Source organism: Thermobia domestica, chromosome 18, assembly GCF_964235325.1.
Source record: "Thermobia domestica chromosome 18, izTheDome1.hap1.1, whole genome shotgun sequence".
In the NCBI taxonomy this organism is placed as follows: Eukaryota; Metazoa; Arthropoda; class Insecta; order Zygentoma; family Lepismatidae; genus Thermobia; species Thermobia domestica.
Window position 1 is genome coordinate 40,321,086 of NC_137471.1, and position 15,978 is coordinate 40,337,063.

The 15,978-nt window shown below is 35.8% G+C and overlaps 1 protein-coding gene across 2 annotated transcripts in view; it reads left to right on the forward strand.

Moving 5' to 3' along the window:
- The first annotated feature begins 259 nt into the window (after positions 1-259).
- The window catches only part of LOC145675560 (uncharacterized), a 48,221-nt gene continuing 32,502 nt past the window's right edge, over positions 260-15,978 (forward strand). The window contains exon 1 of one of the 2 annotated variants that reach the window (XM_081746067.1): positions 260-1,259. In XM_081746067.1, coding sequence (XP_081602193.1) covers positions 895-1,259 — 365 coding nt within the window. In that variant the 5' untranslated portion in view covers positions 260-894. The remainder of the gene's footprint in view (positions 1,260-15,978) is intronic. The other variant, XM_081746066.1, reaches the window with a different exon arrangement.

Here is a 15,978-nt window from a genome sequence, read left to right on the forward strand (position 1 = left end):
CGCTCAGATTAAAGTGAGCTTGGTGCTCAGGAGGAGCTGTGTGCTCAAAAGGAGTTTAGTGCTCAGAAGCATTAGGGTGTCGAGGTGCTTCAGAACAGGAAAGCTATGTCAATGAGTATTTTGCCCATCACAACGGTTGAACGAGAAGTACAGAAGGGCTTTTTACGAAGACCCGAAAAAAAATGTTAGGAGTTAAATGTTTGAAAACGAAACATTAGAACACATATTGTTAAAATGTGAAGAAACCCAAAAAATCAGAGAAAAATGGAAATGGATCGATGAAATGAAAGAGGAAGGAAATTTGGTTAAATTAGCTTGGAGGCTAGGCTTTAATGTAAATGGAAGGGAACTAAGTGAGAAAGAAATGGAAAAAACCAAAGAACTTCTTGAATTTTGGTGGAAAAAGAAAATGGAAAACGTTAAATAAAAAAAAACAGTACTTACTTTTTTTTTCAGGATCCAAACTTCCGAAGAGAAGGAAGGAAAATACCTTGAATCTGAACCTGAACCATGATCCAAGTGTTAAAACGTATTTCTGATTCGTGTCACTGTGGGATTTGGTAAAAACCTCTCATCCTACACTTATCTAATCTATTCGTAAAAACTCTTCGTTATGTAATACGCTTTTATTAATTTATTATACGATTAATACTTTTAATAACTACCCGATTGTCTTTGTTACCTGAATCATTAAACTAGAGAGGAAGAAAAAGACCTATTGTTTTCAAAAGTCAATTACATACAGCACGTTATTAAAACCTGATCATTTGATTGATTGGAAGTATAAAGTTGTTTCTGTGAATGTTCTTGTAAATCATTTCATTAACACTGGCAGCATAAAATATAAGGGAAGTATAAGAACAGGGTCAAATTCTCATTAAATTTGAAGTCATAATGGCTGGCCTGGCGTCTGTTAAGATGGAATTGACGTGCAAAGAAGAAATTGATTATGACTTACCTCAGGATGATCCACTCGAGGGGAAAGGGGGGACATACGAACTGATGACTGACAACAAAGAATTAATATTATCTACAACGGAAGGAGAGCAAACAATGGAGAAGGATGCAGCTATGTTTTCTTTAGATGCGAAACTAAACGTTGGTATGGTGAAATCAAAATCTGCAGCACAAGATCATCCTGCACTTGAAAGTAATATAGAAACGCTAAGAAAAATAGCGGTTCAAGAGACTTGCGCATCGTACTATAAGAACTCCCAACAATTAACAGCAAGAAGTTCAAATTCAGTTGGACCAAAAAGGTAATGTTCAATTTTTCATAAAGTAACTGGCTCAGATTGATAATATGGTTCGGAAAGTTTAAAGGTTAAAAGCAATACTTCATGAAAAATATTTAGGTATCGGAGATGTAAATTAATAATCTTCAATCTGGAAACAGAATGGCTAGACCAGCTGTGGCCTATACTAAATAATAATAATAATATGGATAACATCCATACAAATCTTAAGTAGTTCGTACCTTGATGAAATAATAATTACTTTATTATTGATTACACATTTCTAACCAATTTTTGTATATATTTACAATATGGGTGCTCCACGATGGTGTTTTATTTATATAAAGACTTTTGCAAGGAAAAAAAATCGGGAGAATGAAATTTTTTCTAAAATTTTGAAAATTTAAACGTGAAATCTGTTATACTGGAACAAAAACTATGGACGTTTGTGGTTTTACTCAGGATGTACCTTGAACAAGTCTAGCCTCACTTTTCCGGAGGGCTTCGAAAGACATTAACAAAATACAGGATAAAAAAGAATTCTAACATAAATGGATGTTCAGTAATTGTACAGGTCCATACATAAATTCATTTCATATTCATTTCTTTTTAAAGAAGTACCGGTAGTCGTTTTGTATTTTCAGCAATCATTTCTAGGGTATGGACTTCCATTTCTTCATACAGGTTTACTTAAGGTGCTTAGAGCACGTACACGGTACATGGATTATTGTACAAACGAAATGTGCTAGATGGCCGGTAAAAGAACAAGATTGCTAAGTAACTTAGAGAAGGGTGCAGGATGTTGGTCCAACTGGAAACAAAGCGATGCGTCGGATAGGATAAAGCGGGTCACCGAAGGTAAATATAGACCTATACCTAAACGAGCATAGAGCAGAACACTTTATATAGCGTAGACTTACATATCTTACGTGTTAAATATGTATTTGTACGTTCCTAAATATTTTATAGGTAACTTCCTGAAATGCTTTCATTGCTTGCATTGCTTTATTGAAAAACAACAACAACAACAAAAAGAAAAAAACCTAATTTGTTTGGTTTAAATCATTTTTTGTTTTTCGCTTAAAACAGGGTTTTTGGTTTAAATAATTTGCTCCAGGTATTTATATCACATATGGACAGAAATGTTTGTTTCGCTTTGGTGTTATTATGCAACAACCGGGTTATGCTGGAAAGGGTCACATGAGCTTAAAGCGGAATCCAAACAGCTTCTCGGGTTACATCTAAGAGAAATTGTCTTCCATTAGATCTCGGAACTGGAACTAATTGGTGAAAATGTGATACGCCTGCCGACTTCTCAAAAAGAATGCCTCATAAAAATACTTTGTTCTTATCTTTACATACTTGTTAATATAATTGTCAAGAGTCATTTCAGAAGGACAAAAAGATAAACAATAGCACACGTGAAACATTATACAGAGTTACATATGAACAATTTCAAAGTACTGCAGAGTACAGAAGAACTAATTCAGTCCAAGTTAGTTCACTACGACTTATATTAATCCAAGTTAAAAAATACAACGACCTAATTTGCATATCAGTGATAAAAGTGAATTGAGTCCACTTTAACTCTGACACATTTATACTTAAATAGATACCAAAAATACTTACGATTTCAAGAAATTCCTCTCGAGGGGTTTGTATTCCTTCCCCAAAAGAAAGGTCGGTATATCAATGTACTTTATCAAAAGTAAACATTATTAAAACGATACAACATTTGGAATTTTCTTTGATTGCTATTGCATAACAATAATAACAAATTATTAAAAAATCACAAAAGAATCATTCATAAACTTATAAAAAAAAGAGAAGTTGCTTTTGTAGATTAATCTCTTTAAATTATTAATGGGGAATTTAGTTCTGACTATACCACGAACCATATACGGGAGTGAAACGTGATAATCCACAAATGTGTCTTCATGAAGATTTCACGAAATAGAGATGGGTAAATTCCCGGGAAGTTTTTTTTTTCTTTTTTGGGAAGATTCCCAAAAATGGGAATTTTCCGGGAACTTATGTACAATCACAAGGAATATTGCGTTCTATTACTATATTATATTTTCCAAAAAAAAAATTCGTTTTGATATCACAGTATGTTTTACTGTTGTCCCCAGAGGAATCTTTAAAATGTATATAGTGAAAAATGTTATGTTATTTTATTACTATTCTATTATATTTAGAGAGTACGCATACATGGATATTTATTTACAATATGTCCTATGAAAGTAAATATGTTTCAAAATGGTATAGTAATTCCACGTAATTTTAATCCACTAAAAAGTTTAAATTTACATGTAAGTGGCTTTTCTAAACTTGACTCTACTACTGATATTATACTAAATTTTAAAATGTTATAAACAATTTTGTGAAATCCGTCGCATAAATATGTATGTTCACATTTGCAAGATACTTCCCTATCTTTATAATTTTGCAAGTAACATTGTCACACACGACCTTTCTTCCTGCCCATTTCTCGATATTTCATGCGTTCAGTGGCGTCGGAAGTATTTTTCAGCTGGGGGGGCAAACTGCTGTCTAGAAAATAGACACGGGAATGTAACATAGGTAAGATAATACGAATATATGTTTGTAATGTAACAATAATTTGATTTGATTGGTTAATAATAATAATAATAATAATAATAATAATAATAATAATATAATGAAGCTGTAAACAGTTTCGTGAGAGTGAAATTTTCATCTATTAGAGGCATCTTAGTTTACATCTTTAGATTAATTAATCCCATGTCAGTTTTGTGCCGGATTTTGGTCTGGTGCAGAAATTTTCAACCACTGAAATCAAAATTAAAAACATAAAATTCTAAAATTTGTACTGCTCACAATGACTGTTTTGAAGTACAAATTTTACTATTTTATATACTGGTACATATTTTTAACTGTATTGGACATGGTCACCCGGACATTATTAAAAAATCTTAAAGCTACTTAAATCACTTGGAAACGAGGAAATTAAAATTATATTTTTAAAAATCCAGTTCCGGTGTTGTAGTACACTGTAATATTAGAAATTGCTATTTAGAACTACAAACTTTGTAGCACCTTGTAGTAGAAAGTAAGGTGTACATTATAAAACAGGCTACATAATTAAGTAAAAATAAGAAAAAAAAATTTTCTACCTACTTGACACGTACCAGAAATGGAAAAAATGGAATTTTCACTAAAGACTTCATAAAATTTATACAGAAAATTCAATTACGCTAATTATCCAGAGTTATTTGTATTTTTTACTAAACTTACTTCAGTATATCCAGTTTGTTATTACATTCACCTCTCTTCCTAATCTCATTATATTCACTTCACTTCACACTAATAAAGTACGACACAATTAATAAGAAATAATTCAAGTTTATACTGAATTTTAAGTGCTATTTCGAAATTTAAATAATTGGTTATAATACGCATAATATTTTCACTTACGTAATTCTATATTTATTTCTTTTCAAAATTGACCAATAGTATCTTTTCTTTCGCTTGTCTTTGATATGAATTCTCTTGCAATGGTGTTTAAATCTGGTCGCTACACATATGCAACAAGAGCAGATGAGCCAATCTTTCCTGCGTCATGGACATCCTCAAATACCTCTAGTCTATGTCTTTAGACTACACGCAAACAGTAACATCATTTCAGATTTGGCTTGGGGGGCCAAGACCCTTGATATATGTAAATTTTCGCGTTTTTCACTGACTTACTACTATTCTATTGATAAAATCTACATAAATCTCACTCGGGGGGGAGGGCAAATGCCTCTCCCTGCCTCCCCTAAATGACGCCCCTGTACGCAAATAGCTGAATGATCTTTCGCAAATGCTCAAGAAGCTGGCATAGTGAGAACGAAAGTCCCTAGACGAACAAGTTGGTCGAGAAGACTGCGAACAGTTGGGGTTCCAGCACTAATAGTTTTTAATATTCTGATCGTCATCAGCGACTCAGTCATCATCAAAGTGGGTGGAAGCAGCCTGAGCTGACTCATAATCTATCCAGGTTAAAATCCGACAAGTGAACTCCCAATTCCTGCTTCAAATATTCTCTTGAGAGAAGCCCACCAGCACATATAGCTCCTCCAGAAAGTATCTTCTAGAGTTTTATGAGTTGTTTGAGGCCTGGCTGATTGAAACGACACTGCACTTCATTCAACAAAGAGTCAATGATTTCGAAGTACATTTTTCGAAGATCTGATACAGGTTCTAGAGTAGCTGCTATAGAAGGATTATCAGTCTCCTCCAACCTAATTGGTGTTCTCTTTGGTCTTGATGAAGTGGACAATTTTAAGTGTAGTATGTCTGCATTTTCCTTTGCTTCCTTTTAGATGTTTTCAAATGTACTGTCCGTTCGTTGCTCAGAGTGTTGCTGCTCTTTTAGCTCCAGAAGCAGAAGCTTCAGAATTTTGAAGCACTTTCGCCAGTTGTCCGCAAGGTACAAAAGCACGTATACTGACTATTAGAAAAAATATCATTCCGAATTTGTTCATTCTTTTCAAATGTCCTTTTAGAATTACTTTTTGATCATCGTTTGGACCACTTGTATTACTGATGATTCTTTTCGAACGTGATTTGAATTCGTTTGTAGTAGATTGAAATCTGATTAGAGATTTTCGCCTAACACACCAGCGAGTAGGACAAACGGTAATAAATGTTTAGGATTACTTTTGTTGATAGTTTTACAGGGTTCAAGAACAATGTCGGCGTGCGTATATTGTCTATCGTTTTGCAGAATCCAGGTTGATGTTTCAAACGTCTTTCACTATGGCCCGCACGTCACACAAAGGTTCGCATTTTCGTGCTACTTCTTGCAATGGAAGATCTAATGCATGATTACTGCAATGAATGTATACAGCTTTCGGATGTTGAGTCGAAGTTATCTTCTGCACACCACTCACTCGTCCTGAGATGATAGCTGCACCATCATGACACTGTTCGCGTATATTTTCTGCATTCAGGTTAGATTTCGTTAGAATATCTTGGATCGTGAATTCTGTTTCCGATTTTGTGCCATGTGGGGTGATCATTTCCATAAATATTTTATTGGGTACAGCGCACACAGATACAACTGTTTTTTCTTTGAAATATCAGTCGTGGAGTCGGCTATGATTGCATAAAATGGAGACTAACTTCTGCTACCAAGTCTCTCTATATTGCATGTCACATAATCTTTAAAATTCTTTCAATCAGCACTAAGTCAGTTATCCTGTCGATTAATCCATTGGTTGAGAACAGGCACATCCATTTTTCTTTCATCCAGGAGTGACATCAAATTACCCGTACTATGCAAATGTCCACTGATTGCTTGACCACTGCGAGCTAAATATCTAACACTACTAGTTATTATAAGCAGTGACTGTCTTTCTTATTCTTGTTTACAAACTTGGTCTGAAAGGAGAGCTGAAATAGAGGTTCTGTTTCTGCACTCATATCTGAACCCTTTCACTACCACTGGGATATATGTGTCCCACGATACATTCTCAGAGAACCCCTGTAATTTACCACATTTTATTGCTATGAATCGATGTTCCACTGGTAAAGAGAAGCCCGCTAATGGTTCACAGAATTCTTATTAATATTATCCAATAGATAGTAGTGGAAGTGAACGTGAACAATGAAATTGATAATGGAACAGATGAAACTGAGGAACAATGTACTAGTGATAAAGTAGTGGTTGCATGCACTGTAATTTGGAAAAGGATTCCGAAATGTAAAATATTTGTAATCATAAATACGACCCAATTCTTTTTCTGCCAATATACATTTCATAATTGAAAATACAAGATGATCATTCATGTCAATACCACTGGGACATAAAGGTCCCACGTAAAAATATCAGAAGGATACATAATGTCCCACCCTTCCCACGTCGAAAAACGAAACGGTGGAAAATGTTTTTTATATATATATTTATACGTTTGAAAACAACTTAAAATAGCCATATATTAATGTTTTTCACTCCGAAAAAAAAATGTTAGTGAAAGGAACGAACGGAACGACAATAGAGTTCGCATTTTTCATATGCTCTGAATTATTAATCGTACCTTATACATTTTTCCTCCTCACTATAAATCTTACTGCACTCTGCATATTGTTTGTAAGAACACTAATTTAAATTTATGGAAATGTATTTAGTTCCTAAATGTCCTGTTACTCATTTAAACTGTTATATTTTTCAAACTTTAAAATCTCGCTCGACGACTCGTTTCATATTGCAAACTTACGATTACTTAAACAAAAATTTTAAAAGAATTTACAGTGTTTTGAGAATGTACACCAATGAAAATAAAGAGAATTTTCAATTCTTTTTCCTAACTCTTTCTGTCTAACATGGGGGCAGAAAAAGCGCCCGGTCTCTTGTTTCAAAGAGAAAGATGAATCTGGAATAGATATTTTTTTTTCACATTACTATAAAAAGCAAAATTTAGTTCATATAATCAGTGTTGTGTGATGTTTCTACAGTCTGAAAGTGAGGGGGCAAAAAGGGTATCTTGCCCCCTTTGGAAATTTCAGGAGGGGCAACTGCCCCCCTTGCCCCCCCGGTTCCGGCGCCCCTGCATGCGTTAATTCATATGTAAGAGAAGTCCTAGTACCTCTTCAGAAATTCAAGTCAGAGAGAAGAGACCGACTGACGTATATTACTAACGGTGGTTCAGAGTTTATTAGTAGTACTTCATCTCTATTTCTGCATAATTCTACATTACTTTACCAAATGGTTTCTTTTCATCATTTGTAAATTAATACTTTGCTACTTTGGCTGTGGTTTAGCATTGGGGTCACCTTTTGCACCTGCTTTTTTGCGATATTCCGATGCGGTTATTTTATGGTTTCATACGTTAAATTACGATACAGCATTGCAGAGTGAGCGTTAGCGAGTGAAGGCGGGTTAGAGCCCCACATGGAACGTTTTCTGTCTTCGTTACCAACAATTCACATTCATTTCTCACATAAATCACTTCAACTTACCTCTACGAATTGTACAAATCCCCTACTGCCCTAAAAAAATTGTGTTCGATACCTTCTTAACTACTTGAATACCACTATCAACTCATTTCTTCCGTAAATCATCCTACTTGTTGCTAGTTTTGGCCCTCCAATACTAAACAATTACCTTAATTTTTATTGCAAATGGAAATTGAACCTATAAAATTGTGTTATTAGGTATATAATGTACAATCAAAGAGTTTTAAATTTTTTAACCTCCAAATTCTTGAAAACCTAGAAATAAATCATAGTAAATGAAAATAAAGTAATTAGTCATATGGTTCTTATAATTTTAAAGATAAAGTAAACAAATGGAAATAAATTCCTTCCCGGGAATTTATAGGCCAAGGAAGAAACCCGGAAATATTCCCATTTTTTAAATTCCCTCCCACCAGTAATGTTCTCTCTCCCTATCACTATTACGAACACATACGTTTTTACGAGCATTTTTCGTTTTTTTGTTTTAAACTAGTTCTTTTAAGCTAGGGTTGGTACCGAGACCGAGACGAGAACAGGACGGACTTTTATACACCGAGACAAACCTGTATAAATCGAGACGAGACTTAGGACAGACTCGATCTTGTCTCGAATATTGATATTGATAGCTGTTAAAACTACCTTTACTAAAAAAAACTTGCTGTGTTAGATAATATGGGAACAGTTGACTGATTAACAGTGGCGTATTTAGGGGTGGATGCCGGGGTCAAACCTCTCCCAAGATATATCTGTGATCATTTTTTCGCATTGCCCGTACGACACAAATGTTTCTTACTCGTTCCTCAAGCCTCTCTCGAAAGAAAATCCACTGCTGTTATATATAGCATTATCCCTCTCTCATACAAAACAACACCGACAACGTTTGGGAGGTGATTCGTGACACTAAGATAAGACAAAAAGTAAAGACGAGCATGAGCATGCTTCCTTTCGGAGTTATAGGCTGCCGAAAGCATGAAAAAGTGAAATCTAAAGGTCCCTAGTTCAAAAATTATGAGACATACCGTAGTCGGGTCAAGATTTCACTTAGGAACTATTATATGCCCTTCCCGAAAATAAATGTTTCAGAATCTTAAGGTAGCTCACATAATAACTTTTATAGAGGGAGTTTGGTTACTGTCATTTAATTGGAAGTACTCACCAACTAACAACCTTCATAAAAACTGCTGCGGAAGTACCCCATGATTCTGAGACTTGGATATTTAGATAGGGCACATCTAGTTCCTAATAAGTGAAGTGTTGACCCGACTGCGGTAGGTCCCATAGTTTTGGAGCTATGGGCTTTTAAAGTTCACTTTTTCATGTTTTCGGCAGCCTATAGCTCCGAAAGGATGCATTTGCGCATCCAAGTTGGTCTATACTTTTTGTCTTACCTTGGTGTCAAGAATCACCTCCCAAACGTTGCCGATGTTGTTTTGAAACTCCCTGTATATATATATATATATATATATATATATATATATATATATATATATATATATATATATATATAGCTGCGGATCCAGGTCATGAACTAGGGAGAGGCTAAACCATAGCTTGCCGCTTTATCCAGTGTAAAGAAAGTAGGATTGGAGCCCATTTTATCCAGTATATGCAGTGTATACCAGTCAAGTGGACTATAATCCCTATAGCCCTCTTTTTGGATCCGCAATATTTACATATATATAGGATGTTGAAATTTTGTACGAAGTTGTGTGAAATATTGAAGGGGAAATTCTTCTAGATACTCTGCAATACTACTAGATAAACAAGTAGTGTTACTAACATAGCCTAAAGTTGTATTTTTTCAAATTGCACTATGTAAAATTTCACATATTTCTAATTTAGATACGAAATAACATCGCAATACCACTGACATTTATTCTGTGTAACAAAGGATAATACAGTATCACTAAAAACATTTTGGAGATCTCTAATAACTCAAATGGCATGGACGGTGGAATGCGCATAATTGTATCTTATCGTCAAATTCAATGATCATGGTATAATGTATTTTAAATGAAGGAAGGAACAAAGTTAAATGACAAATTTAACTTTTCTTAAAGACTTCGAAAACGCGCTGACATATCACATTTCATCATGTAGATGCTTGCGAAAGACTTAAATGATCATAATGCCAATTACAACAATTGTGGTTTCAATACATTTCAGATATACAAAGCATGGGTACTGATTGTTACACTGCTTAAAATGACGTATTTGTGTTAAACTTTTATAATGATTGTTGCTTTCCTTTGCTTCTATGACATTACAACATCGTTTTTGGTGCTTTTAATTAGAAGTCTCAGTTACATTATTTTAAGCACTATTGCCCACTTAAATAAATTGCTAAGTATTATTCTAAATATAGGGCAAATAACGTAGCTAAACTGTAAAACAAAATTAAAATTACGCGTAATTTGTTTTGTGGTGAAAGAATGTTTCCAAAACACGACGGTTTCATTGTATTTGGGATACTTATAATGTTAATGTCGAAGTTTTCGTTCGAGCAATACATGTAATTGCAAATTGTAATTGAAATTAAATGTAGCTGAAAAATTTTGACTAACACTAGTTGTACCTCCAAAGCCTTAGGGCGGTGTACACTTTAGATTAAAACCGTGCTTAATTAAGAGTTCTAATTACATCCTAACTGCATTTCACTTGCTTTAGTTTAATCACGGATCACCTCAAACTCGATCCGTACCATATAGCTGTATGTAATTATTCAAAGATTTCCTGTTAGTAATACACATTGTGTTGATTTTTGGTTCGTTTGTTTAAGTGTAACGTACAACGATTATGCTAGGACAGCTAAAGGAGACGTGGAAATACTGATTATTGTGGAATCCGAACCATTTAGGTCGTTCAACTGCACCCCCACCGGGAATCGAACTAGAGACCACGCGAACCGGTCAAGCGTGCTAGCCGCTAGACCAATCCTCACATTGTGTTGATTTAAATCGTTGAGTCAGCGTTGCCAGATCCGCCGATCAAAAAGTAGCGTGTCTGTGCTCCAGAAGTAGTGGATTTAAACTGCAACCCAAGATGTCGCACAACGTATATTGTAACTGTATAACTCTTGTTCACCGCTTGTAGGTATATTGGCGTAAGTGACGACCGAATCTGTGTTGTCAGCTCTGACTGCAATAAGGCACTGCTGTGCTGCTTTTGCTTATCTTTTTTGTCCTTTGTCATTTGTGAGACGCCAAACATGTTTTTGCTTGTTGCACGTGCTGAACGGGTTCCCGCGGAGCGAAGTATTTAAGAAGTTAACTACATATTCTTGTTTACGATAGAAATATAATAAGTACTTTGAATTATAATACGGTTTTAAATTGGTTAACTGTTGAAAAAAATACAAAAATAAAGCTGTACTTGTAAATGTATATTAGTCGAGGACGTAGCTACAGACAGTGTTGCAGGCACGTAGCCAGGATTTCTTGAAGGGGGGGGGGGTCCGTGACATAAAATACTGTGGTTATCACAAAAGGGGATCGATCACTCTCAACTATTTTACTGGAACATATATTGGTTCGTTTAGCCAGGATTTCCTAACGAAGAATGGGGAGGAGTGACATGAAATTCTGAAGGCCCAGGAGTTCGATCAATCTAAACTACTTTAATATCAACATATATTGGTTTGCTAGGACAATAAAATGAGGATATGTTGGCAAGTATTTTAATAAATTATGAAGAAATTTCGAGCAAAATAATAAAAAAAAGTATTGAAATAGATTTTGCAATATTTACGTCCTTCTCCTGTTTATTCAAATATAACAATTTTCCTTTCGTTATGACCTCAATTATTATACAAAGTACATACTGAATACTGTCTTGTAAACTATCTTCTAATATAAATAAAATAAAGAGTTTGTTTGTGTGTATGTCTGTCTGTCGGTCTGTGTGCGGGCTGGGTACCAGACGAGTGGATCGAGAGTTACCAGTGGCCAGGCGCCAGATCAAGACGAAGCGTTTCATTTTTCAAATTTCGAAACAGTGGGGTCTCAGGGGGGCGTTTATCGCAACCGGCTTAGGAATCAGTCAAATGGACCGAGAGTTACCAACTTTTAGTCACGAATACCTTGGACCAGGCTCCAGACCAGAGGTAAACGTTTTTGTCGAAATTCGAACCAGGAGGGCCTCAAGGGGCGTTTACCGGGACCTAAAAGTAGTAGAAAATGACCTATATTTATTTCTTTATTTATTTAACAATCACCAGATACAGCTCAGAGGCCATTCTACATTGAATATCCAACAACATTAGCAATGGAAAGGATTTGGGAAGGTATCGGCCAGGGCCTGTTTAGTAGGTGCCATCCAGGCATTTGCCTGGTAGGAATGAGGGAAACCCTGGAAAACCTCAGTCAGGATGCTAGACAGCGGGATTCGAAGCCACGACCTCCCAAATGCGAAGCCAACGCTCTACCACTTGAGCTGTTAGTGGCGAATTCATATTTTCGCGGTCGCTGAAATCAATGGTGAAACTCCAGTCGCATTAACTTCCAAATTCACGCTATTCGGCTCCGGGCCGGGGGTCACCGGAGGGGGTAAGATACCAAGACATATAAAAGTAATCCAAAATCACCGATATTAATATCAAATCCATAGTTTTCGCGGTCGCTGAAATCAATGGTGACACTTCCATTAGCGATGATTTGCAAGTATGCGCGCCGAGAGTCAGCGGGGAGTGGATACCGAGACATGTAAAAAATAGCCCAAAATTACCGATATTAGTATCAAACCCATAGTTTTCGCGGTCGCTGAGATCAATGGTGGTACTCCCACAGGCGTTGACTCCCAAATACAGCCCCTGTGCGAAACATGTGTATATTCAACTAGTTTTACAATATATGCGTTTCTTTCTCTGTAGAATCAAATGCTAACAGAAATTTCTTTCAACATATTTTTGTTTTTTGTTTTTATTATTCCGTCAACTACTGTCGGTTGCAAATGACAGGGAAAAGGAGCAACAGAAAATTGTCCTTGAAATAACATGTTTGATACTGCAAGTATGCGATGACGAAAAGTTATGATTAAAAATGTCCACGCTCTTACACAACGGCACTTATCCTTTCGAAAGCTTGAAATCTCCCTGACTAGTAGCAGGAATTCTGAGAATTCTATAACTTTTCTTGAAATTTGAAGTTCCCTGACTCTTCCAGAATACCTCGCTTACCTCGCCACCACATTGCAAGTAACACAAATCTCCTCATAAGAAAGAGTAAGCAAAAGCTCCTTCTGGTTTTCTTTTAATTTTTTGACGCTGATCCTTCTTTTGTTATTTTATTTTGTTTTATCCTTATTTTTTTTCATTTCTGGTCTCGAAGGTGGGGTCAGAACCCCCGGACCCCCCCCTTGGCTACGTGCCTGAGTGTTGATTACAGATTTTCTCGTGGAAGAATTTCATTACACTAGAGGTGAAAAGCAGTACTGCAAAAATACATGTAATTCGTATTGTGCACGATAGGAGACAATGTTCATGTCAGATTTTCCAGTGCGGGGGATTGAGTGAACGATGGGTGAATATAGTACTGTGAAAATTCTGGTAACTCAGATTGAGCACGCTCGGGAAATGCGCTAGAGGGAATTTCGAAGCTCTAGGCCCAAGAGCAACCTCTATAATCATCACTGACTGCCATTTCAATAATGTGTTTTATGGTCTTATGTCTGTGTTCCCATCCTTTCCCTCCCCCTGCAACTGGATACTTGATACTTTTTCTGTTCCAAATTTTTGTGCTAGTTTTCTACCGAAACCTTGAGTTTTGTACTCTCATCGGTTTCGTGTTAGTTAATTATTTAAGTTTAGGATTCCCTTTCTGCATCGAGGTTATATGAGACGTAGACTCAAAGATTATGATGAAATTCAAACACAGTAATCGTCCAAATTTTGTGAGACTCCTACTGGGAATCGAACGTGTGACTACGTGCACGAAAGGCGCGCGTGCTAGCTACTAGAACAACGGAAATGGCGTCACCATTTTCGAGTCTCTTCAAAATTAAGTTGTATTTACATCTTACAAGTTGTGTGTACTTGCAATATAAGAAACAAACATAAATTAAAATTATAAAAAAATCTTAACAAAACCTTTATAAGCTTTCAAGAATATGTTGAAAAGGCCAGAAATCTTTCACTCTCTCTCTCTCTCCCATCCGTGGTGCTATTTAAAAAGTATACTTTAAAAATACTTTTTAAAAACTCTACAATCGCACCAACAACTTTGGATAGCAAATAGTCTAGTTTTTCTTAATGCATAAGTTTACATTAATTAAATTCAAAAGTTGCATTCTAACTTCTTTTTAAATTGTATCAAAAGTACCACTATTCGTGTTAGCACTAATGAGAACTATGGATTCGCCTTTAATATCCGTAATTTTCGATTACTTTTAGAATGTCACTCATCCCGATTCTTCAGGGATGAAATTGAACGGCATGGAAACAGTCGTTATCCATATCAGCGACTGACCCAAAAACTATGGATTCAACACGAATATCGATCATTAATTTAAATAGAAAAATATCAGCTCTTTGGGATGCTAGGGGTTCCTTACCCTCCCGAGTATTTCTTTCCAGATTGTAAGACATATATGTATCAAGTTTAGTTGGAATTAAACCAAGTGTTACATAATTGTGTAGGAAAAAATGTTTTAAAATTAATGGAGGTGACTCTTGAACGGGAAGTGGCAGAAATCAACGACTTCCGGTTTAAGATTAATCACTGTAGAGCAAAAGACGTTAGTAGAAAGCTAGAAGCTGTTTCTGAAAATCGATTAAGCGTCCTAAGAATGCATATTATCTCTGTTCTTAAAACCTACAACTAAAACAGGAAGTGGTAGCGATTTACTATTTCCTGTTTTTAACGTTGATTGCTTTGGAAGAAAAACTGTTATAGATAACAAAACGCTGTTTTCCATAATCGATTAACGGTCCGTTCTCATCTCCATCCTTAACCCTATACTAAAACCGGAAGTGGTAGACATCAACCCTTTCCGGTTTTAACGTTGATCAGTGCAGAGCAGAAACCGTAACCCGGTTTTCTACAATCGACTAAGAATACACTTCATCTTCATCCTTTACCCTCTACTAAAAGAAACTGGTAGATATCAACCAATATACAGAAGTAGATAGCAAGACGAAGTTTTCTGCAATCAATTAAGCATCCCAAGAATATAATTGTGTCACCAATCCAATCCCTCTACTAACACCGAAAGTGGTATAAATCTACTATCACTTCCTATTTCATTACTAATTAAGGAAAATATTGTGTGAGCCTCCTTAGTGTCTTCACCAGAGTTTATTCAATACAAGCCTTCGTTCGCTTAAGGCTTTGCCCTCAGACCCGCAAATTTGTTCGGTCTAACGCCTTGCATCTCAAACCTGCAATCAGCAGTGTTTGCTCGGCTTACGGCCTCGCATCTCACATACCTGCAAGTATACTGAATTTCAGTTGAAATACCTGGGGGCTTTGCTCCCAGGCCACCGTATTTGTTCGAACTATGGCCTTGCACTTTATATATCTGGAAGCATACCAATTTCAGTTCAAATACCACGTTTCATGTCTTCAACTTTACGGGATCCCGAGATATAAACATCTTAGTATAATAATATATGTAGTATACACCTTTATTCTCTTCCAAACCCTTTTTCTTCCCTTCTAGATCACAATCTAAAACGCTGAAATATATATCTATTAGAGAGTAAGGTTTCTAATAATATTGTACAGTTAGTACTTTGGTCCATCCCGTCCGTTACTCCACACGAAACTCT